General features: G+C 40.6%; 1 protein-coding gene across 2 annotated transcripts in view; it reads left to right on the plus strand.

Annotated features, from left to right (window-relative positions):
• The first annotated feature begins 13,836 nt into the window (after positions 1-13,836).
• RPS6KA3 (ribosomal protein S6 kinase A3) overlaps positions 13,837-24,824 on the plus strand; it is a 74,089-nt gene continuing 63,101 nt past the window's right edge. For both annotated transcript variants that reach the window (XM_064707509.1, XM_064707518.1), the window contains exon 1: positions 13,837-14,062. In XM_064707509.1, coding sequence (XP_064563579.1) covers positions 13,991-14,062 — 72 coding nt within the window. In that variant the 5' untranslated portion in view covers positions 13,837-13,990. The remainder of the gene's footprint in view (positions 14,063-24,824) is intronic.

Below are 24,824 nucleotides of genomic sequence, written 5' to 3' on the forward strand. Positions count from 1 at the left end.
GACCAGAGCAGTGTTTGAGGAAACAGCCTTTGACTACACTTGCCAGCTCATTTCTCATTTTTTGAAATGGGTGAAGCCAGAACATGGGACAAGCCCACACTATCTCTGTAAAAGATGTTGCTGTCTAAAAGAAAATCATGGTTAGAAATTAATTGACTCTTTTTCATGTATGAAAAACCCAGGAGCTCAGCAGACATGTCTGATTTGATAGGCAGGTCAGTAAGGTAGGACTAGGTCTGTCTGTCCATTCCAAGGCCAGGGAAGCAGGACTTTCTCTGAACCTGCTTATCTGAGCAACTCCTGGTTGCTGTGGTTTGCTTAGCTGTCGCTCCAAGTTTTGCTCTGAGGCCCACTCCCATCCTTTGCCCTGACCACAATCCCCTGCCCCATTCTTATCACTGCAAATATTCTGGCACTTGGAAACACTAGGAACCCTTTTTCAATTTCTTTGGTTTTGAGGTTGTGTTGTTTTTTGGCATTTCAGTCTAAGGAGTGAAGGCTGATCAGCATATGGCTGACCTGTTCAGATGCAGCCACCAATCTGCTCCTCTCAGTGAGGGTCAGCTCTCACTGATGCAGCTGGACCCCTCGTGCATCTGTCAGCTTTGAGGCTGCTGGGAAGCCTGTCCAGACACCCAAGGCTATCTCTAAGACATGGTGGGCTGGAAGGCAGATGGGCATCTCCTGTCGTGGCATCTGACACATGGCTGAGAGGAGAAAGGAGAAGCAACTCTTGCATTCTGGACAAGAAGCGTTCAAAATCAAGGCAGAGCTGTGTGAAACTACACTAAAGATTTCCCAGCAAGTCCTTATAGTGTCTGGATAATCTGCTTGTACAACACTGACTTTGTGCAAGAGAAGAGGACTCTGTCAGATACGGTCTCTCTTTCTCACATCTGCATTGCCCTGGTGAAAATGAATTCAGGGTGGTAAGGTCTGTGTGTAACAGCTTGAGACATCAGCCTTGCCAGTGGATGTCCAGGGGCTTGAAAAGCTTGGAAGAGGCTACAACAAAAATCCACTTGAGAAATTACTGCCTGAGTGCAGAAAGCCTCCTCCAGATACAACACTGAGCTTGATTTCAAGTGACTGACACTTTTCCTCACATTTTCAGGTTCATCTTCAGCCACTGACACAATATAAAACTACAGGTAAGCTACATGTGTACCATCTTTCTATTGTGTTGATTTAAAGACTGTTAGAAGTTAACATGTCTCAATATTACAAAATTGCCAATGATAATGCCCACATTCTACTTTACCATTTTCAGACAGTGAAGTTCAGTTGCCTTACCATAAAAATGTGCTAGAAGAACCAACATTTCTCAACCTTAATAAACCCTGCTCCTCCACCCTAGAGAAGTTTTTTTTGAAAGTATGTGACCTCAATGCCTCAGAAAAACAGAGCCTCAGATACATTTCACAAAGCAATACAAATCCATAAAACTGGGATTGCTCTGTATTTTTAATTCTCTCATAGTCCATGGATCCACCTGGCACTTAATGCATCATAAATGCTATAATAAGCATGTCAATGCACTCATCTATTTAATTTTGGCAAGTTCTTGATTGCAGTCTTTTGTATGGAGGCAGTTGCAGATAGGAATTGTGACAGACAGTAAATCTAAATGACTTTGAATTGGCAACAATAGCTGTAATGAAGATTTGCATTTTTAAAGGCGTGTAATTAACACCAGTATTAGCTTCCTCCTCTAACTAAAAAGTCAAGCTGAACTACCTTTTGCTGAACTTGTGTTGGGTTTTGTATTTCTTTTGCTTTGCTGACAAGTATAAAGCATACAGAGCAGCTGTTTTGAACATTGCTGTTACAAATGGTTAACCTGTGAGAGAGAAAAAGCAGGACAAATGGGTAGATGTGCTGGGATGGATGGATGGATGGATGGATGGATGGATGGATGGATGGATGGATGGATGGATGGATGGATGGATGGATGGATGGAACAAATACTTAGCTAATCTCAGGGTCTGATCTGAGACATTACTTTAGAAAACTTGGGTTTTACTCTGCTTTCTATGGCAAAATTACACACTGCATAAGGCAATAAGAATTTTCCTTCTATAGTTTCTTCATTTCTATTGTATTGTATTTCATATGCACATAATGAAACATAGAAATGGCTTTGGTGTCCTTTATGTTCCCTCAGCCTTTAGACTCTCAGTTTGAACACACCCCTATGAAGGCATGACATTCAATCCAGTTATTTCAATTTTTGTAAACATCACGAAATACATAAAAGAATAATATTATGGCAGACAAAGTACTAATGATAATGGTTTTCAACACTTTAAAAACCACATATCAATCAGGAAGTCTGAATTCCCAATTTTTCACTGCTGTTTACTTATTATTTCTAAAATTTTTCATTTTCCAGATATTGTTTCCTTAGCTGAAATCTCCTTCAGTTTGTTTAACAAGGTCAATAATTGACAGTAGTAACAATAAAAAATTATTTACTTGAGCTTTCTCTGGGCCAGAACCTGATGTTTCTATCTAAAGTTTACTCAGTTCTTTGTAAAACAAAACTTCCATGAGATTTGATTGGTCCTTGCCTTTTGAAAGCTGTGAGTATAAGCTCTTTTATAGGATGCAGAGCAGCTTATGTGAAGAATTCATCAAACTGTACAGAGAGTTAAAAGCAAGATTAAGCATGAACTTTGCAGATGCTACTGTGGGATCGATAAGATTAAGTCTATGACACAGCATGGAAATTTTGGTTCTGTAAATTTAAGTTCTTCACATGTCTTTGAAAAGCATGGTGCTATACCAGAAAGCTGTTTTGAAAACTCCTAATTTGAAGGATGCTATGCAGCAATCCTCTATGACCAAATGAACTGTCCCATTTAAAAATAAAAGTTTAACAGCCAGATTGATTTTTGCTCCTGTAGGTATTTATTTGAATTATGCTTATAGTTTCAACAGGAAAATAATTCTATTCATTGTTTTACTGTGTTAGGATATTACAGAATCAGAGAATCACAAAATATTCTCAGCGGGAAGAGATTGCCTTTCCATGGACCTCATATTTGAATTAAATGTTGACATTAGTTTTCAGGTTTTTTAAAAGAAAGTACATTCTACAACTGACATTAATGTCTAGAGGTAAACTTTTATAAAAGTGAATTAATCAAGAGGAAAACATGCTTGACCAATCTGACATCCTTGTATGGCACAAACGGCCAGGAAGATGAGGGAAGAGCAGTGGATGTTGTGTACCTTGACTTCTACTTGAAGGGTGACAAAGCACTGCAATATCTCCTTCTCTGGTGATATTTGAAACCTGCCTGGGACAATCCTGTGCAGCCAGATTTGGGTGATGCTGCCTTAGAAGAGGGTTGGACCAGATGACCCCACTGTGGTCCCTTCCAACTCCAACCATTCTGTGATTCTCTAATTCTGAGATTCTTTAAGTATTGTTAGTGTTGTTGTGACACCAGTTTCTAGAATTCCTTGATTTTTTTTTCCCACAGAAATGCACATACATGATTAAAAGTGTGACAAACTGAAAAATGATTCATTGAGTCTGTGAGAATTTAGAAATATGCCAGCATGTTTTTCTTCTGCATCCTAACAAAAGGGTGAAAAAACAGCAAGGAGCACCTTCCAACCTAAACTTTAAAAGGAGAAACTAAAAACAAACAAGCTAAAGGCAGAAAATTAGATGAGATCTAAAAGGAAATAACTTCTAAGGCTTACAGAAAAATAAAGTGAAAGTAAGGCAACTTAAACATACTGAGGAAAAACACATAAATGAAACAATCTCTATATTTTTGCCTATTCTTATTTCATGTGTGTGTTCTTCCTTGCTCTGAATATATACAGCCATTCATTGCATTCAAATATACCTTATCTTTTGATTATGGACACAACTCCATTCTGCTTAGGCAAGTCAGAGGCATCCCTGAAAATGCAAAGTGGTCAGAAAAGCTGGAGCCCCTTTCATCATCTGCCAGCAAAGGATCTGACCCCTGGATCCTTACATATAGAAGGAGAGCCAAGAAAAGTATGCTGTCAGGAAAATCCTCCATTTGCTGCTATTATGTTCATCCAAACTAAACTGCAACCTTTTTTTTCCCCTATAATGTGCATAAAATATGTCATGTAGAAATCAAAATATTCTTTGTGAGCAGGAGCAATTCTGCTGAACCTTGCAGCTACATGGGAAAAAAAAAGATAATAAAACTGACAAAAGAGGGTCCATTTGCACACTCATATTCCACAAGACATTTTCACTTTAGCTTGCAGGTATTTTGGAGCAGACCAGGAAGGAAAAATAAAAGCATCTGAGCAGTGGATCTGCAGCCAAAGCATCGCTTGCTGACACCACTGGCACTGAGTCAGCTGAGGTGAAGGTACCAATCCAACCATCCCAGACAACCAACAACTAGATAACACTGTGGCCTGGTATGGAAGGAGAAAACTCATCAGGAGGACAACTCTGAAAAAATCATATATATTCCTGCTTTCAACAACATCTGCTGTATGATAACAAAGTGCAAAATTATTTCAGTCTTCATTTACATTTTCCTTCATGAATAGGAGTGCCTGTATCTGCTACAAAGAAGGTGGATATTTAAAGAACCAAACTCATGGCCAAAATAGATGAAATAAGCATAACTACTTGCTTCAGACCTAACAAGTGAGTCAGCAGTCAGATTCTATTTCCTTTGTTGAAGTCAGATAACAAATTAAGCTGACAGCATGCCTCTAATGGTGATGACATCACTGAGAGCAGAGTTATTTTCAGTGTCTACAGCACCCGTAAAGGAGAAACACAAAAGTGAGAAAGGGAAACTTAACTTTTTACTCATGCCTACTCCTAATACATTTGCTTTGCACCCCCTCCCTCAAGTTAGGTATTTTTGCTTTTGTCATTCTGTGTTTAAAAGTATACATGCATTTTTCAAAAGCTTGTAACCATATGACTTTTTCTTTCTTTCTCTAGGAAGCACCAAAACATAAGATTTACAGCAATTTTATCCTTGTATGAAGTGGAAACAAGACCTCCAAATACTTTAGAATTGCATCTAAATAAAGCAGAGAAGAGTCTAAACCATTTCCCAAAATGTTCAAAAGTGACCTTTTATGAAATTTGTCAGTCTTCAGATGCCCAACGTGTTGGCCCTGTGGGCAGTATAGAATGTGGCTCTACATCTGCAAAAATACCACTTTCTCTCAACTGCATTGCTTTTTTTTAAAGTGCAGGTGAGAAAGCTTCTGCTTTTTGACAGTACAAAAACTGTGCTTTGAAGAGTTTTCTAACCTGGAAAAAAAAGACTTTCTGGGACAGTGGCTGAGAGGCACTATTAAGGTGGATCCAGGGAGACTCGAGGGGATTTGGGGAAAAGCATACCTTTCTACATGAGAAGCCTGAAGCACAGAGTGACATAAAAAATGCATGAGGCTGAGAAGCAGCAGAAAAGAAGATGCATGAGTATACAGGCCCATGAACAAGACAAAGGAGGAAAGGAAGAAATAAGCCAAGGCAGAGCTCTGCCAAGCTATGAGGCTGAACCTGAGTAAGAAGCAGAAAGAAGTGAAAGTGTGGAAGTGTCAAGGGAGATGGGAGCAGCCTGGCTGTGCTGGTGAGTGATGAGATGTGAGGTGATGAGAACATTGCAGCAACAGGACTGCAACTCCTGGCACTGGCAACAGACAGGAAGGAAATGCTGAATAGCCAATACACAGGTCCTGAAGGTACATGATTTAGTGAGAAGCTGATGACTTGACAAGGAGGATTAGAGAGGTTGGCTTCTTGTGCAGCAAGTAGGAAATTATTGAGAGAAGGGGAAGAAAATTTTTGGATGCACCACATAAAATATACAGATAATTAAAAAATAATGATGACAGGGCAGAAAGAGGAGACATAGTAAGTGAGGAAATAGATGTACATGAGGTGGGTGGGCACCTCAGATCTACTTAATATAATGCAATGAGAGCAGGCAATCTTCTGCCAAGTGCCAGATTTAAGCTGCGTGAGAAGGATTATGAAAACCTTGAAAGAAACATGAGAATGAAGCTAAGAAAACAAGGCCTCTCTTCAGAAGCTGAAATTAAGAAGAAGAAATGTACAGAGGACTAAGAGGACTGAGAAAAGGCACTCAAAACTGGCCGGAAGGAAATTAGCGACAGATTTCCTGCTTGTGTCCAAGGAAAAAATAAACCCAATGCAAACGTCACACTTCAGACAAGAACATTCATGGCATGATATGTTGTGAATGTACCAGGTATTCTGTTGACTAAAGTGTGCTACAAATTTTGTCATACAGATGAGTGGTGCTTTAAGGAGCTAATAAGAAATCTCTTTGTCCTGAGAAACTACTAAACCCTAAAAAATCTGTAGTAACGAAATTAATAATTAAGGAAGCCTCACAACAGACCAATTCAGCACTCTCTGGAGATGGCCATCTTATTGCAATTTACACTCTCTCTTAACCAACGTCATTAGCAGGGGTTCTAGAAAGCAAAAAGTAATGAAGCACTGAAATACTGCAAGAACACTGTCAACACTGATCAAAGCCCCCATCGTAGCTTTTGTTCAACTAGGGCAAGCAGTGCATTTGTGCACAGCAGAGGAGCATTCATTCTGATGAAGCAGGCAAAATAACGTCATTCCCACCTGAAAATTGTGATTTTTAAAATAGCTTCTTTGAAGTCAGACAAAGTTTCCGTTTGCTGAAAGTGAATCAGTAGAGGAAGAATATAATCCTGACAACTCATTTAATCCCTTCTACTGTCTGTGGTGACGTAATACCAAAAACTCTATTAACTTGTACGTCCACTCATGAGCTGAAAATTTACTTCTTACTGCAAGCATTAAGCCAAGCCATTGAAAATTGTATCCAGCTGTAACAGATTTAATGAGACAGTGAATGGTTGTTGTTTCATTAATCTTGTATCAAGTGACTTTAAAAAGAAAATACTGACAGATTTCTACAAATGTTTAGAGCATCTCTCTGGCTTTTCACTATGAACACAACAGCCTGTACCATTTTCTGTGATTCACTAAATATATACTGAAGTATATATTTAACTGGCTATTCACATCCAAGACACAACCACTACTTATAAACTTATAAGCTCCTTTAAAACTGTTCTGCTCTTTTCCCTGTTTAAAAAGCCATTTCTATTCTCAACATTCCTTCTCCATTTTATCCTACATCCTACATTACCTTCCTTGGCACTTAATAAAGAATGACCAACAAGCCAAAAATCTTTCACAATCTCCCTTCCTCCAGTATTTTGCCCATCTCATAGTAGATCAAGTCCATACCACTCACCCTCATCCTATTTCCACTTCTATCCAACAACCTCAAGAACACCCCCAACACAACCACAAACACAGTCAAAACCTCCTTCTTAATCAGCTTAGTTCCCATAACAATCTACATCTACTTTGGAACAAAAAACTTCACCTCCTTCTGAGAATGAAAATTCTTTATAAACTTCAGAATCCCCATCAGCCTAAAAATAGAATTCTACTCCCTTACCTTCTTCCCCACTAGTCTGTTCATATCATGATCCATCCTAGTAGGTCAAGTCCATACCACTTAGGCCCAGAACATTCATCAGGTATCAGAGTTCACAGCTTCTGACTCACCTGTCACATATATACCATTTTGCAACACTAAAGCTCTAAGTAAAGAACCACATCTTAACACAGTCTTCAACTGCTCTGCAGCACAGGATAAATGTTGCTGCCTCCTCATCCTACTACTCCTTTTGGCAAGTTTGGGACTCTGGACCAAGGCTTTGAGTGTGTGTTTGCTCCATCAAACAGGACAAAGTGGGTCAACACAGCCAGGGCAGAGTGAGGTACTTACGGGGGGAACAGGGTTGTTTCATCTAACTTATTTCTCTTCATTGCTTCCATATAATGCTTCCAAAGCTGTCTTCCATCACTTCCCTTCAGTAAGCAGTGACTTTAGGAGACAGACACATGCACTCACTGTGGAACTGTGTCATGGCAATGTGCTGAAATGATTGCTGGGGATGTAAAGTATCTGTACTTAGAGTAAGCACCTTTTCATCAGTAAAATCACTTGTAGGACACAAGGAAGGGAGTCAGTATAGTCTGGAGTTTGATAGCTGCCAGACAATAGTGAGTAAAACACTTCAGGGTAAGGCTAAAAAACACTTCAGGGTAAGGCAGTCATCAGTGAAGTTCCTTTTTGATGTATCAACAGCACATAGGAGTGTGAATCCATGATTTCACTGAATCACAGATAGGCCCAGGGCTCATACAGGGAGCTGAGGAAAATATTACCTCTACACGGGCTCTTGTACAATGTACAAAATTATGATCCTTACTGATTTACATCTATGATGTAACAGGTTTATTGATCACTGGATAACATTTTGGACATGATCACAAATCTGGGCCCCCTCTGACACTGCTTTGTTCTCCACAGGGCAAAAGGCAAAGCACAAAGGTGAGAGGACAATGGAAAAGCAAGTGAACTGTCTTGAGAGAATCCATGGATCTTTCAAACCAGTAGAGGTAACAAACTCTATTTTTAGGTATGATCACTTCAACAGCACGTATCTTGGAAATATCCCCAGACTACTGGGAATGAGCATCAGGTGTTGTCAGGCAGGATAAAGGACAGCTGTTAGCTCAGTCTGGAGAATCCTGTTCAGTATAATTAAGGGTCAGTAAAGAGAAAGTGAATCTTTCTAGATTTAAAAGGGATTCTTGGCTAAGAGATGCTGGATAATCTATAAAAGGAAGTGAAGAGTAAGATTGTTAGAGTAGAATTGGTAACCAGCTTTCAAAGAGACTGAGGCACTATTTAATTGTGAGGGCATAAGATCAGGAAATTTAGGTAGTAAGGTTAAATAGCAAAAAAGTGAGATAAAATAGGCTTTGCTTGTCAGTAGGCTCTTTACTTTGATAAGAATAATAAAAGGGTCTGTGACCCTTAAAGTCCTAGATCTGTGGGGGGTAGGGTGCATAAATAATGCTGTGCCTCATCTAAACAGTGTGTTTTATAGCAATGATTTGTGAAGCTGATGAGTTTTTTATTGCTATATTGTATAATATAACATCATATTCTATCTCTATCACCACTGATTTTGTTTTGGGTTTTTTTGTTGGTTGGTTTGGTTTTCGTTGCTTTTTTTTTGTAAATAGCTATCTTGTGTTGCATTGAACACAAGAGAACCCTGACCCTTGAAAACTGATGCTTGTTCCAACTCCACTATTTCCTTTTTGTCTCAGAATAACCCAATCTGAAATTCTAATCTGCTTCTCAATGTTCCAGTGCAAAGGGGTGACAACTTACATTCCATATTTGACAGCAGGTCTCCATGTAAGATCTCAAAGCTCAGCAAGAGGTTTCTTATACTCTGTGGTGAACGGGATAAATTTTGTCATTCAGACAATAAATCTGAGCTATCTGTATGTACAGAAACACTAAAATGAGAACATATGTTGGAGACAGGTATGCTGTAATGAGACCATATTTTATTGAATTCCAGATTTCCACTCAGGATGTAGAAACCACAGGCACAATTATTTCCTGCTAGCATAGTGACCACAGATAAAACTCGGATAAGTAATTCCATCGAGCCTGATGCATTAGGTTTTACCCTTTCAGTGCAATTTTATGTAAACATACTTACATCCAGAAAAGCTTTAGTTTTAAGCAGTGAGTCAGACATTGTATCTCCAACATAATATAGGATTTAGAAGCATTCTTATTGTCATTATCACATTTACTACACTTGCAGGATTAGAACTTCAAAGAAGAGCCTGCCAGAGGAAAATGCAGGAAATGTTTGCATTCCTGTATGATTCCATCATCCAGGGGCCTGTAATGGTGAAAGCACCCTTCAGCAGATGTTGTTTGAAAGGTCAGGTTAAATCCTAATACACAATAGACATTCATTTCAGTTCTTCCCTTTTTAGTTATTGATTGTAACTCTGATTCATACAGCAAATCCTTCTGGTGTCTCTGCTCTGACAACTCACACCACCTGGAAACTTCTTGCAGCACTTTGTCTCTCTTGCCCTGGTCTTTGTCAGCTTCCCAAACATCACTGAAACCATCCTTCCAATATCCCCATGAGGTTAAGGAGATGTTCTTTATATCTGCACCAAAAGCACAGAGCCGATTCTAACTAGCACTAAGGTTTCCTTAGTTTATTTTGGCAGAATGTATTTACACTTCTTCAATCAAGGCCTCCTTACACTTTTGAAAAGATCATGAAGATAGACTAAGTCTTCTTAGTTGAATCTCATCTATATAAAGTGACTGACTAAATTACACAATTGTCCTTTGTGTTCTGCTAGGAATTGAATCCAGGTGTCTTAAGAGACTGTCTTTGTCTATTAGCTATACAAATAAACAGTGTTGATTATTTTTAACTCCTTGGAGGTCTTTTCCCATATAAATTCAGATAGTACCTTCTGTATATTTTCCTGTGCATTAAATTCAAATTATACACCTCACTGCTGTGGTCATGATACTTGAAACTAATTTCACACTTTTGCACTGTATTTACTGTTTCATATTCTATTCAGAAGATACTGCATCATAATTCCCACCTAATGCACTACTAGACCTTCTAGATGAGTCTCAGATTGTGGGGTTTGTTGCCATAGTTTCCTTTCATTTTCTCCCCACTTTTATGTGTATTTTAAAAATGCAAGTTCAAGTTCCCAAATATTATTTTGATAGTAATATTAGTAAAATAATTTTGGTTTATACTTATTATTTTGGGGGGGCATGACTATGGTGATTTACTAATTCTGCAAATAATTCTGCACTAATTGCAAAGAGTAAGTAGGTACTACTTCAAAGCTAAGCAAAGCATTAGATACAACCATCCATAAGCAAGCTTCCCTAATTTCTGTCACATATATATAAAGAGGCTGCCTGCAGGAAAAGACAGGTAAGTACTATTAAGCTGATGTCTCCCTTGCAATCGAGTGACATTTTAGTGACATGTTAGAAACAAGAGGAAAAAAAATGGTGCAGCATGTGAAGCCCTTCTAATTCATATGACAAGTTAATGGGATTTTATACAGCACTGTCATTTCAGTGCCATATGCTACCCTTTTCTAACAAACGTGATCAAATTTTCGGTTGCAATGCGTATAAAACATCCGTGGGGATGCAGCACAATTGCAAGCACTTATGCAAAGGTGACACCAACGCCCACAGCCCAGCCTGGTGACACACAGTTATTAGCAGGGACTGCAGTCAAGCTGTGCCCAGAGGGAAAGAGGGTAAAGGGAGAGGTCTGCTGCCACAGGTGAAGGCACTGCCTTACTTTGGCCTGAGACAAAAGGAATGAAAAACAGGAGCCACTGTCTTGAGGCAAAATATCTTCAGCATCTTACCTCTTGCTGGGAGGATGATCCAACTCTGAGCTTAGCAGGATTTGAAAGTCAGAATCCCCTGCATCTCCCAGAGATTAACTGATATGTTTGTCTTCCCCGTGGAGACACTTTCCAGATGATTTTCTTGCCCTGAAGTCTGTTCTTGCATAGTAACTCCTACTAAAATCCTGATGCAGCTTTCTCTTTTATAAAATTTAAATGTGTGGTGTGGTAATGCTGAAACCCCTGAACAATGAAATGGCATACTTCTACCTACTCTCTGTACTTCAGTGCCTCAGAAAAGTTCAGATTCCTATTGTTTGCAGCCGTCTTACCTGCTAGTGCACAAGGCCATTGCCCCTGTTTTATTTTGGATTTGTAAGATGCATACAGTGAAGGACAAAAGAGGATCTATGTAAAAACTGATAACCAAACTATGACCCCCCTCCCCTTCTAAAAAGAGTTTAAAATTCAAACAAGTAATTTAGAATATGTACCCATGGCAGGAAAGGACTAGACAACTACGAAAGGAAAAGAGCTCATGGATATTTTTAGTAAGAGGAAGGAAGTCTCTTATAAAGAGGGACTTGTTGAACTATGTGAAATGCAAGCTGAGGTTTGGTGTATTTTTCTTGTGATTGTCACCTTTCAGTTCTCAGGTTCTTCTCCCTAATGGCACATTTCAGATGTATGTACCTGACTGTGCAGTTGATAAGCTACACACATATCAAATGCATAAGCTTTGATAAAGTCAAGTGAAATATCCCTGTGGGGGAACAGAAACTTGTATTTCCAGAGGGATGTAAGGTAACATTTTTTTAACATCGTGAATTTTTACATGAACTCAGGGATATTTTTTTAAGTCCTGATTTGTGTGTCAACCACATAATGCATGACTGCTGTAAAAAAATAGTTTTATGTTCAACATTCCAGCAGCAAGTCTGAGACTGAAGTGACCTGGTGTTGATCAGACTACGAAAAATTATTCCTTGCATTGTGCTTAATATCGTAATGTTTGCATTGTTCTAAATTTCATATCATTAACCAGAGTTCTGCAACTTGACCACATTGGAAGGAAGCAAACCCAACTCCTCTTCAGCCTTTCAGCCTTTAATAGGGTGGGTGGGTTGGTTGGTTGGTTGGTTGGTTGGTTGGTTGGTTGGTTGGAGGGGTTTTTTTGAGGACAACAGGAGGTAAAAAGGTTATGGTAGGGTAAGTTTTGATGTGGATCTGTTCCCTGGTATAACTCACCACATGACAGCACAAGCAATTGCACCCCTTCAAGAGACACTGATGCAAGGGCCAGACTGAACTGCAGTAAATGAGGGCACATCTGCTCCTCCTGGCTTCAGGTGATCATTCAGCTGTGACCTTTTACTGCAGATATGGAAGTCTCTATAGGACCAACTGAAGACTGGTTCATTATGAGCAACTGCCTCTCCACTCCTTTGTTCCTCTTTGTAGATGGTATTTATGCTTACATGAATGTGAAGGGGGATCAAAACTGCTACCAAGCAGAAACAGAAGCAGCCTGTGTTCATCTCAACAGTGTGTGCATGCACACACTACACACACACACTCTCTCTCTCTTTTAATTACTAGCTCTCTTGCCATTTCTCCCACTCCAAAAAGCTTTCCAAGTATTTAAAGAACGTTAACTTTTATAATGGATGGAATAAATCATGTGACCTGTCAAAATCTAGAAATGGTCAGGGCAGTGGGGACTGTGGAAAACTAAGAGGCCTTCTCAGAGAGGTCTGGAAAGTTTGGCTTCAACAGCAAGAAGTCTGACACCAGCGGTCACCCACCTTCAGCTGCGGGTCTCAAGTTTCATGGATTCTTCAGCATCAGCCAAGGCATCTAATGTTGCAAAACGATGGGTGTTTATGACAGTGCTTAGCATTTTAGGAGAGCCATGCAACACCCCATAGGCTGTGGGTCTCAGTTTATATGTTTGCGTACCAGCTAACAGCTGAGAATAAAAAAGTAAGGGCCGTTTTCAGAACCTGTGGGGGGCTTTTTGACAGCTTTACCTTCATGTCTCTTGGCCTGAGGAAGTATGACTTTCCCGCTTCGAGGCAACTCCTACTCACGCAGTCCAACCACTGCTTAAATGGTGTTGCCATAAAAACAAATTCCTACACCTTAATTCCTTTCCCTCTTTGCCTAAAGATATTCTGCACAACACCACGTCTCACCCGCCTCTCGACTTCTCCCTCCGCGCTTGTTTGTGCAAACAAACTCTCCGTGTCTCCAACTGCCCTCAGCCCGGGGAGGGCCGCAGTCCCGGTTCCCGCTGCCCCCCCGGCGGCAGCGCTGAGGGCGCGGCCCCTCACGGGCACGGAACGGCGCCGGTCGGGGCCGCCGGGCGCAGGCGCGGGCGGGACCCGGCCGCCGCCATGTCGTGAGCGGAAGCCGAGCCGGGCCGGGGGAGGGCGGCAGCGCGGCCCCGCCCGGCAGCGGGGAGGGCGCGGGGGAGGGACGGGCGCACCGCGGCGGCGGCAGCGGGCAGCAGTCGCCGCAGGAGCCGCCGCCGGAGCCAGCTGGGCTGTCCCGCGCCCTCCGCAGCGCTCGCTGCCTGCCTGGCCGCCCCCGCCGGGTAGCGGGAACGCGGAGCGCGGAGGCTGCGGGAGCCGGGCGGAGAAGATGCCCCTGGCGCAGTTGGCCGACCCTTGGCAGAAGATGGCTGTGGAGAGCACGGCCGAGAGCAGCACCGAGGTACGGGGCGGGTGGGGGGGTTGCTGCGGGGAAAGTTGTGAGGAGAGGACGGGACCGGGACTCCCGGTGCTGCCGTCGCTCAGGGGATGGGCAGAGTTTCCCCCTAGCGAGGTTTCGGGGTGGGCAGCGGGCGGGGACCGGGCGGCAGCGGCCCGGCGGGGGAGCGCGGCGAGCGCTGGCCCCTGCACGCCGCTTCCTCTCCGGGGCACTGACTCACGGCCGGCACCGGCCGGGACTCCCCCGCCCGCGCCGGGCTCGGGGCGTGTTTCCCGGGACCGGGCTGCTCCCGGCGCGCTCCCTCCCCTTCCGCCCCGTTCCCGGGAGGGAGTAACCTGCCTCCGCGGTGGCCGCCGGCTCGGGCGCTTTTGTTCCAGCGCGGTGTCTGGTTACTGTCACGGCGAGTTTCCTTTCCCGGGGCGGCCCCGCCGCCTCCGCCGGCGGGGCTCTAGGTGGGCAGGAGGGCCAGGCCTGCCCTCGCCTTGCCCGGTGCCCTCGCCTTGCCGCCGCTCCCCGTGTGGGTCCCCGCCCGGTGCCGCTGCCCCCTTATCTCGGCAGGATGGGGTTGCCGGCAGTTTCGCAAGAATTTGGGAAACCGCAGGGACGGGAAGGGTGGCGGAGCATGGGTGAAGCTTTGTGCTCGGCGGCGTTGCCGGGAAGAACCCCGGGGTGCCGCGCAGTGTGGGTTTCCCGCTGAGGTAGCGCCGAGTGCTGTGTTGTGCCTGTCCTTGTTAGGCAGGACGCGTGTCAGCTTTCCTAGGCTGGAATAATGAGAGCGGCTGGAAATTAGTGTCACTTGATACCGAGGCCATAGAAGCTTTCAGCTATTTTAATATTTTTTCCTGCTACTCTTGGTTTGGATCTATGTAAACACTGCACCTAGACAGTCAGTTGTGCTTGCTCCGTGAGTCCCCAGTAGTCCACAGTGCGTGTGCTACTTTGTGACCAGATTCCATCTGAAAAGAAAAAGCTGCTTTTGACAGTGCAGCTTCGACCTGAATCGGCTCCAGCTGATGCTCAGCCAGGCTGCTTCAAGTGATGCTGATGTGGAGCGGTGTGGACCCAGGCCAGCTCACAACAATTAGTCGCAAGGTTAGGACTCTCTCCTTAGTGAGACGAGCATAGAGGGACCAATGCAGAGTTTCTGCAGTATCAGGATTTGTCCTTTTGATCTTTGTCTTGTCATCCTTCTGCTGAAAGTCAGTGTATCTCAAGGAGTCAGAGGAACCTACAGTTCAGATCTGACAGGCATATACATTTTTTTATTCTTGCCAGCTACTGTAGTTACTTTTAAATTCGTGCTAGTTATTCACTGACTTCTGGAGTAGTGATCTTAGATGATTTTTAAACTGGGAGTTACTACAATAGTAGTGTGATGCTTGAGGGTGGGGCAGAGGGTGGTAGGGGAAAACAGATTAATCATTTAGAGAAAAGTAACTGTTACTTTAGTCTTTGATGCTCTTTGCATGCGGTCTAACTTCAATAATAGTGTATTTTCTAGATATGTAGGAAAATAGATTGTTATTTGCAATGTGTGTACTTGCATGATTATACTTGTTTTAGCATATTTCAGACATCATTTGTTTTTAAATAGCTGTCCTAAACTTTTTGAAACAGTGCATCACTTCCTTAAAAGTAATTAAACTTTTTTATTGACATGAGTGTACCATGTATAGTAGTTTATCATCAAAAAATGTATAGGACCAATAATAAAACACGAAACAGCATGAACTGACAGGTTTCCACTCCAAGGCCCTAGCCTAGAATAAACAGTTTTTGAAAAGGCCGGGCTGCACCTGCAAAAGCTCCTCAGATGACATTCAAAAGGAAAAAGTTACTTAGAAAGATTGCTTATGTGAAATGACTATTTAAGAAAAGATTTTAGTAAAAATAGATGAGTTTAATTCAAATACATAGACAAGTGACCTAAATACATAACTTGGATTTTTGATTTGCATGAGTTGTGTTTATCTGTAGCATAGCAATATCCTAATTACAGACCCTATTCTGCAAGAGTATCCTTGGGCAAAAATGTTCTTACATTTGCCTGAAACTCATTGTGATTTCAGTCATAGTTTGATACTAATAATGTCTTAGCTGTAACTCTCAGTAAAGCATTTCTGCTAACCTCTCAGATTTGCTGACACAGTTCTTGTAATGCTGTATTAGGTGCATATGGAATTACAAATTTTTGAGCTCTAAAACTCAGCTCAGACACTTTCCTTTTCTTAACGACTCATGGAATATTTAATTGACTTGATTTTTCATTTGTTTCCCAGTGCAATCCTGTAGTTACAGTGGTACCACCAAGGAGGTGATACTCTGTGATGGGTGAGCAAATTTAGGAGAACTAGAATACCTTTAAATAGCTTTAGATTAGAAGTGTACTTAACCACAAAGAGCTGCTGTAACTTAGGTGTGCAGAACAGTAGAATATAGTCTTTCTTTCTTAAAAAATAAAGCAGACAATTTTTATTTTTTTGTTAAAATGTGGCTTTCTGATTTTCAGGACTTCTATTTCTACAGGTGGAAATAGGTCAGTGTTCCACCTTGCATCTCTGATGGCTTTTTTAATATGTAAAGCTGTTACACTATTTTTGAAATATTTTGTCTGTACGTGTAGTTTCAGTTTCATGTTGTAAATCACAGCACCTTTAAAGCTTGTGGAATGATGCTGTCTCTAACTGACTCAGGGTCTACTCAGGATTCATAACAAGCATAGGTTTGTTTTTCATGGTGAGAATATGCCTGTTATTGCAAGTCATCTGCTTTCGAGCAAATTAAGTATTGATGGCTTGAGTTTGCATTTGAATGCCTGAATAACTAGCCTGATCCTTTGATCTGCACTCCCAGCCATGCATATTAATATCAACTGGAGGAGAATGAATACAGTTATGGCAGCCAAATTTTGGGCACCAGTATGTTGAAAGAACTGGCCATCATAAGGAGATGCCATTTGCTAGGTGTTCTGGGAAGCATTTGTGACAGCTGTCATTAGGAGCTTTAATTTAGATGCTCCAGACTGGCTGTGGAGAAAGTTCTTTTTTTTTTTCCACTGCTCTTGACAGTTTATGGTCACTTGTTCAGGTGTTTACATAGGTGATATGAATCTTCCATCCCAAATTTCTTTGTTTTATATTCTGTATCCAGAATTATTTGAACTTTCCATGAGACAAGGGATGCTAGCATTTAACAATCATGCTGTTATTTTAAAGAAACTTCTATAATGCAAATTTTGCTTTGTAATTTCATTTTGATTGTCAGTGTGGCATTCTCTATGTCAATATATATTTCTGGCCTGGAAGCTGAAATTTGTCAGATGTCTTGCCACGTGTAGCCCTGAGCCTGTGGTTGTGATTGTCTCTTCACATTCTGTACCATGTAATCAGTGTTGTACTTGTCTTCCACAGGAGCAAAGGCTATATTTATAGTCATTTCTGGTATAGCTAACACAGGTAAATAGTTAAAGCCAAAGTGGAATCACCTAAATGGACTGGTCTGTGGGGATTTTGAAGACTATCCATTGTCTCTTCATTATAGACAAAATCACGTGCAGTGCTCGGCTGTCGCTTCTCATGCAGAAGTGCTGTCAGCATAGTGCATTCTGAAGTCTGAATTTTGCTCTGATTTGTGGGGTGATATTTTCTTGTACTGAGTTAAAAATGGGAATTGGAAATTTAATTTTCATTTAAATAAGTAGTATACACTATATTCCACAAACTGTTGTGATAGACAGATAACAGATCTTATATGTATGTAAATACTGTCTTGAGAAACTCATAATCTGCATGAAAAGTGTTGGAGGGGTGTTCAGATTTTTCATATCCTTATTGGTACCATTTTACCTGCTTTGTTTTTCAGTTAACACAATCTTGGTCTGTAACATAATAATCATGTCCTGTGGTCAGCTTAGGGGGGTAGGAGAAGGCAGAAGCTTTACTTTGTTGAATTCAGTACCTCCATGCACTGCTGTGTGCTCTCTGCAGCTCTTGGTTTCCTTGTAAAGGTGTAGAGTTTAACTTCTTTGAATGGTTCTGTTGCTTTTCTTAGGACATGGGCAGTTCTTATCTTGTTATTGTTTTGTTTGTTGTAGTGTAGGCAATATTTCTTGCCCCAGCTGTAACACAAAGTAGATGTGAGCAGATTGACACATTTAAAGGTGTGTCTGTTATCTTTGAATTGGTTGTGGTCTGTCACACTGACTGTAGTTGTTTGTCATTTGAAATGCTAAACTTAAAGTCACATTGAAACATAGACGGAGGTGGGCGTTTAATTATTTCTGCACATCAAAAATACTAGCTTTGGGTGTTGACTGATCTTGGCAGGTGGCAGATCTACCAGCTTTCAGAGCCTACTCAAGAGACTGGTTTGGAATTGTGGGGTTTTTTTCTGTGGGGAGATGTTTTGTTTTGAATTTGAGGCTTTTTTGTTTGGGTTCTTTTTTCCACCAGATATGTAATTCATAGCCATATTCCAATAGTGAAACTTTTAAGCACTTTTTTAGGCCAGAGTAGATTCATATAGTTGGTTTTTTTTTTTTCAATCTTGGTGATGTTCAAGAGGGGAACAATTTAATCAGTAAAACTGGGAAAAGTTAGAATCCCTTCAGGGAACATTTAAGTTTGGGCAAAGTGGTTGATACCACCGTTGCTGTGCTATATGCTTGCATACGTGATACCGTGCTGCTTATTCTCTCCTTATTCCCTGAAATAAGATTAAATGCCTCACCCACTGGAAGTAGAGGGGAGAAAAAAATCCTGTGTAGCAGATGGGAAAATGAGGTTCAACAGCTTAGTGACCCCATCTAGCATCATTCACTGAGTCTCTTCTAGAATTACATGAACTCTGATTTTTTGGGACCTACTCTAGTGCCTTGACCACAAAGTTACTGCTGGTTTGTTCCTGTCAGTGAGAGTTACCATATGTTTGCTTTGATGCAAGAAACCTCTGTGGTGTGCTTAATGCTCCACTTAAGTATTTTTGGAGGAAATAATTTTTATTATTAATTTATTTATTTATTCAGTGAAGCCATTCAATTTTGTGTGAGTATATGTCTTTAAAATACTTTATTATGGTCTGGGTATGTTTCCTAACAGTTTCTAAGTTTAAATTAAAATAAATGTTAAAAGAATATTTAAATAACATAATCCAAGTGTTAATTTATTGAAACATGCTTAGCTATGTGTAGATGATGTGAAGAAATGGTATTTTGTGATTTTAAATATCCAATGATACATAGCTCTGAAAAATAAAACTCTCTTTGTTGTGCATATTCAGAAGGTGGTGGTTTTAGGATGTAAATATTATCTGAATTATTTCTTGCATAACATGTTTGTCAAAATTAGTTACTGTTAAGAACTTAGACTTACTTGTGAAAAAATTCTTTTAGCCTCATGGGGATTCTTTCTCCTTTTGTCTTCTTGTTACATAGTGAGAACTGTATGTTGACTTTTGTTACATAGTGAGAACTATACTTCAAAAATCCTGAATTTTAGGAAATAGTGAAGTTGTTCCACAGCTTATTCTCTATTCTTAGTGAAATGTATCAAAATAGTAAATTATAAAGTAAGTGTAAAAAAAGTGTAGATTTCACCCTTTGAATTTATGATGAATTGTGATAAACTAGCTGACTTGTGAAAGCCAGTGTGTGCAGTGCAGGGCCTTGCCGTGCCTGCTGCCTGTCCCTGCTGACAGGGCAGGGCCTGGCACGGCCTCCCCGAGTGCATCCGGTCCTCTGGCAGAGCCCAGGAGGGCACGGGCCATTTCTGGGGGCTGGCACTGCAGGAGGTAGGGAAGGGGAGCTGCCCCGCCTCCTCTGCCTGATGCAGGCTTGGTAACAGGATTTGGACACTCTCAGGTGCCAGACTTACTCTTAAGATAATGTGTTCAAGCAGAAGGAATTTCTTCTATTGTCAGCTGTGCAGCAGTAGTTGGATAGATTAAGGTGGGGGATTTCTAATAATGTGTATGTTTCTTCTTCCTCTTGGGAGCACATGAACAGAGATTGGGTGCTGTGGGGTTTTTGGCTTCGTTTTTTACTAAGTCTGCTGAATTGATGTGTTAAGTGTAATAATTTACTACCCATCCACTTGTTTACGTAGAGAACTGAGCCTTTCTCTTCCCTGTCTTTTTCTCATTTTCTTGGGTTTTTGGTTGATTGGTTGGGGTTTTTGGTGAACACATGACCACACATGATTTGGAGCTGGTTTTAGCTACATAGACTGCTTGCCCAAGACAAAGATTTTATAACAGTATATGTACAGCATCTTGAGTAATGTTGTGGCACTTGTTTGACTTCAAGATGAGTTAATTCAGAGACTAACACTTGCTGAGAGCTGCAAACTTTTTTACTATTCTTTTCTAATGTTCCTTGGCACGGTGCTGGAGAAATGCCAGGGAAGGAAAGCATTGCAGTGCAGGAAAGGGGACTGCTTTTCTGTATTGTTCAACTATACTCTTGAGTCATACTAGATGGGAAGAAGGTGGCAAAGCAGATAGGGTTTACAAAATCACATAAAGTTGCCCAAGTATCCTAACTTAAAGAAGTTTGGCTTTGTACCCAAATGATTTGCAAGTTAATGGCTTTTATCTCAGTTTGTCTATGGAGAGGCAAGTTTCAACATCCTGTTGTTTCTCTTAATACTTAGCAAATGAAGAAGTCAGTCACCTTAGACAATAAAATGGAAAATAAATTCTGTGGAATTCATGGAACATAAGTTAACAAAGTTTTAAATTTAAAAATGCTTGTGGGATATTTTTTTAATAAGGAGTTTTTAATACTTGCATGTATTATTTCTAACAGCATATACAAAATGTTTTGGATAAGTGCTATAAGAGAACAGCTGGAGAAGTCTAAGATGGTGGCTCACTTCTGCTATTTACATCTAGTAAATTTTAATCAGGTCAGGATTTAGGTAAGTGCTTTGGATCTGTGTGGCTTCACAGCTCAGAAGTTAGGGCATAAGTCATTAATTCAGATCCTATTAAAGCCTTATATTTTATTTAAGCACTGGAATAGATTGTGAAAACTCCCGAAGATTTAAGAAGGGCTTAGACATAAATGTCTTGTGAGCAGCATTGTAGGAATAGCTGATCATGCTTTGGTACATGGAGATAGATCAGCTGACCTCTTAAGGTCCTTTTAGTTTATTTTCAACTATTTTTTGCAGACCAACAAATTTTTTCTTGGGGTAGCTCATTGCTGCTTAGAATAGCAGTTTTGAGTGTGCACAGTTTGAAAGGTTTTTACTAAATGTGGTTCCACACAGTGCCTTGTGGCACAGGTTTGTTATGAGTGTTTCAGTGGGAATGCTGCATTTTGTGCTACTTTGAAACAAGCCAGAAGCATTGTTACAGCTTTCCTCTATCCAAGGACCTCACAGTTCTTGGGCTTTGTCAGTTGAGAGTCCCTTGAAAACACAGAGGGAAAGAGCTCAGATCTATATATACCCAGTGTTTTCATGACTAAATAATGCTGAAAGTTCTCATGTGTTTAAATAACTGCAGTTGTTGGGTAGATCTGGAAGTTTTCCTAGTTGATAACTAGGAGTTACCTGAGAGAGTCTTCATCACCTATGTTATTCATTGGCATGTTAGAACTTCCACGTAACAATTTGTAAGGGTCTGATGCCTTCTCTCTTTTGCTTATTTGTGTCCTCAAAGCATCATTCTGCACTGATACACAGTTTAATTCTTGATTTAAGTCTTGTTAAGTCTTGATTAATTGCTAAGTGTAGGAATATAACATTTTTTGTGTTTACTGAGTTTTGTGGTTCTGCTACAAGGCACCAATTACACAGAAAAGCCAGTAGTTGCCAAGTCTACTGAAATCTGTTAATAGTATAAGGACTGCCTACTAATTTATATACTCAATTCCAGTATTAATAATTAGGAAATGTTGAGTTCAATGGCAGAATAATTCCAAAAGATGCAATTGGTATCAGTTTCATGAAGAGTTTTTAAGTAGCTGACAAACATAATTGAAGAAAAAAGTTAAAATATTTAGCAGAAAGAATACTTAAATATCCCAAAATAGTCCAACAATAGTCTAAATGCAAAGGAGAGATATTGTAGAGGTGGGAGTAGGTGTCAAATATCAAAGGAGGTCTGGGGACGAACTTTATGCCCTTCAGAAAAAAAATCCTTTTAGACTGTAGAAAAGAACAAAGATTAACAGAATGTTAGAATGGAAATGCCAAACTAAATCTAAAAATTCAAGTGTATACTGTCTATCATATTATTGATGAAACTAAGGGGAAAATGTGAAAAATGAATACAGTAGGAAACACAGTGATTTGCTCACTTAAAATTTCAATTGGTATGGTTTGGATACATGTGAAAAACACTGCACTGCAAATGATGGTTACCTGACATTGTTATTAAAATAAGATATCCCACTCCAGATTGCTGAGTCCTAATAGTATTTATGGATGCTAGGTGCTGTGTTGTACATAAAAAATTGCCTATTTGGATCCAGCACTAATCAGAAAGGTAGATGTGAAAAGCATTAGGTTTATTGTGCAGGTGAGTTTTACCAGACTTCTGAGACAAATTGGATCTCTTGCAGTAAATGCTGGAACTGTAATTGAAAACAAAAAAAAAGTGGCATTACAACTTGCAGGTCAATATGTAACTGTAGCGTGTAAAGTGCAGGATATTCAGTGCTTCAAAGGAAGTGGTTAATTGATTGTAGGGAGATTGGGCTGCATTTCTTGGTGTGCTTCTTTCTTACAAAGGGTTTGGTATGACTGTGTTCTTGATGCCAGTACCTTAGCATGTGACGCTGCTTGTGACCGCATCGTCCCTGCAGAGTGCTTTTTATGGGTGGCCATTGCTGGTCCAGATATGAAATAATTTGAATTTTAAAAAAGCTTTCTTTAAACTGTCTTTCTGCCAGGAAATTCCTAAGAGTTCTTACATTCTGAGAGTTCAGTGGATTGAAACCTGTAATTTTTGATTGCTAGAAATATTGATGATTGATTGACTTTTGTCACATGTTCTGTCAGATCATTTGGGGGACATTCATGTACTAGCTGCCTGATAAAGATTCCCTGGTGTCTGCCTGCTTTATACCTAGTAGAAAACCTGTAGGAACTCTTTGTGTTCTTGACCATTTGATTTCAGGAAAACTGCTGGAGCCCAGCTGTGTTTAGGTATTGATTTCTACTAATTTAGTGAGATATGGCAACAGGTTTAAAAGCTTTGAGGAAAAAAATTTTGAACCTTAATTAACATGACTTTTTCCACTGGAAAACAGAATAGGAAGTTGAATCAGAGTGGATTGGAAGACCATTTTGTAGGTTGGCTTTGTGAGGGATGTGCACCCTCCTTTCCCTGGCAGAAATTGCTTGGTGATATGTTCAGGTGGAAGGAGAAATTTTCTGTGGATCTTTTCTTGTACTTCCCTTGTGTTGCCATCTGAAATATGTTTTACTTTTGAAACCAGAGTACTGGAAATAGCCAGATCTTGGATTAATTCTGCTTACTTAGTTGTCCTGCTATGAGAGGAGAGCACCTGAAGAATAATCAAGGTCTGGAGTCTCTGTCCTTTGAATTAAACTAATCTGAGAATGTGAAAGATATATATTCAGCCTTCTCTTAGTCTGTGTTCTTCAGCCTCTCAGATCTGCTCCCAGCCTGTTATGTCATTGAGGCAGGCCCTTGGTGCTGGTTAAATACTAGAGAGAGTCTACACCCAGCAAAACAAAACATATTTCATTTGCTCACCTCTTAAGTGTGCTGCTGACCTTCTCACTTCACACTGGTTTCAATAGTGCCATTTCTAACAGGAACCTTTGGTCTTTCCATTTGAACTCCTAAGAAAGGCTACAAAGTGCACAGCCTTTCTGAATACACAGCTGTTTTCCATTCAGTGGTGTATACCAGCAAACCATAAATCATATATACATATTCTTCTTTACCTTACATGGTTCAGACTGTTCTGAGAAAAACTGGTTCTACCATCCAGTGATTCTCTTGGCATAATCATTGCTTGGGTAGACCTGTTTGAAAAGATCTTGCTAAGCCAGTGCTCTGGCTCAGACTGGGCTGCATGGTGCTCGTGCTGATTCCTTGAGTTTGTTCCTAGTTCCACTGAGTGTGTTTTGCTTGAGTTCAGCTGAAAAGTAACTGTGAGGAGTGCAGGATCAAACAGGAACACCAGATTGTGCAAAACAGTTTATTTGTTTTGCAGAAGTTTGCTGTGGTTTTTCTGGTTGACTGCTGAGAAAGTCAGTGAGGTTGAAGATTGGAGCCTTTTTAAAAACAGAGGTTGATCTCGCCTTTTTGTCTTTGAAGGGAAGCTTCTCTGAAGTTTCTGAGGGTGCATTTCACTTCCAACTGATTTCAATTGTCTTAAAATAGTAAATGTGAGAACTTAAACTTACTGTATGGTGAATTCTTTTTTAACCTGCAGTTAATGTACATTTCTATTTAGCAGAATGACTATTGTAGCAGGAATCACTATTTCTGAAAATCTACGTGTGGAGTGGAGTCAGTGTAGAGCACATGGTTTTGATATACAAATTGCCCTATTTTAGGCCCCAGAGTTTAGCCATTGTTGCTGTTAGGACATTACAGACTCCTCCTTTTCAGCTAAAGTCAATTATTTTATTTGTTCCACTGTTTTTTTGGGTTTTTTTTCTGATTGCAAGGTTGAAAGAAGCTGTGTTGTGGTGTGAACAGAATGTAGAGTTGTATAGCTAAAGTACTAATGTTAATTTATGTAATAAATTTGAGAAAAGGGGAAGTATGTGACTGTGGCCTT

The sequence above is a fragment of the Zonotrichia leucophrys genome, chromosome 1 (genome assembly GCF_028769735.1).
Source record: "Zonotrichia leucophrys gambelii isolate GWCS_2022_RI chromosome 1, RI_Zleu_2.0, whole genome shotgun sequence".
Taxonomy (NCBI): domain Eukaryota; kingdom Metazoa; phylum Chordata; class Aves; order Passeriformes; family Passerellidae; genus Zonotrichia; species Zonotrichia leucophrys.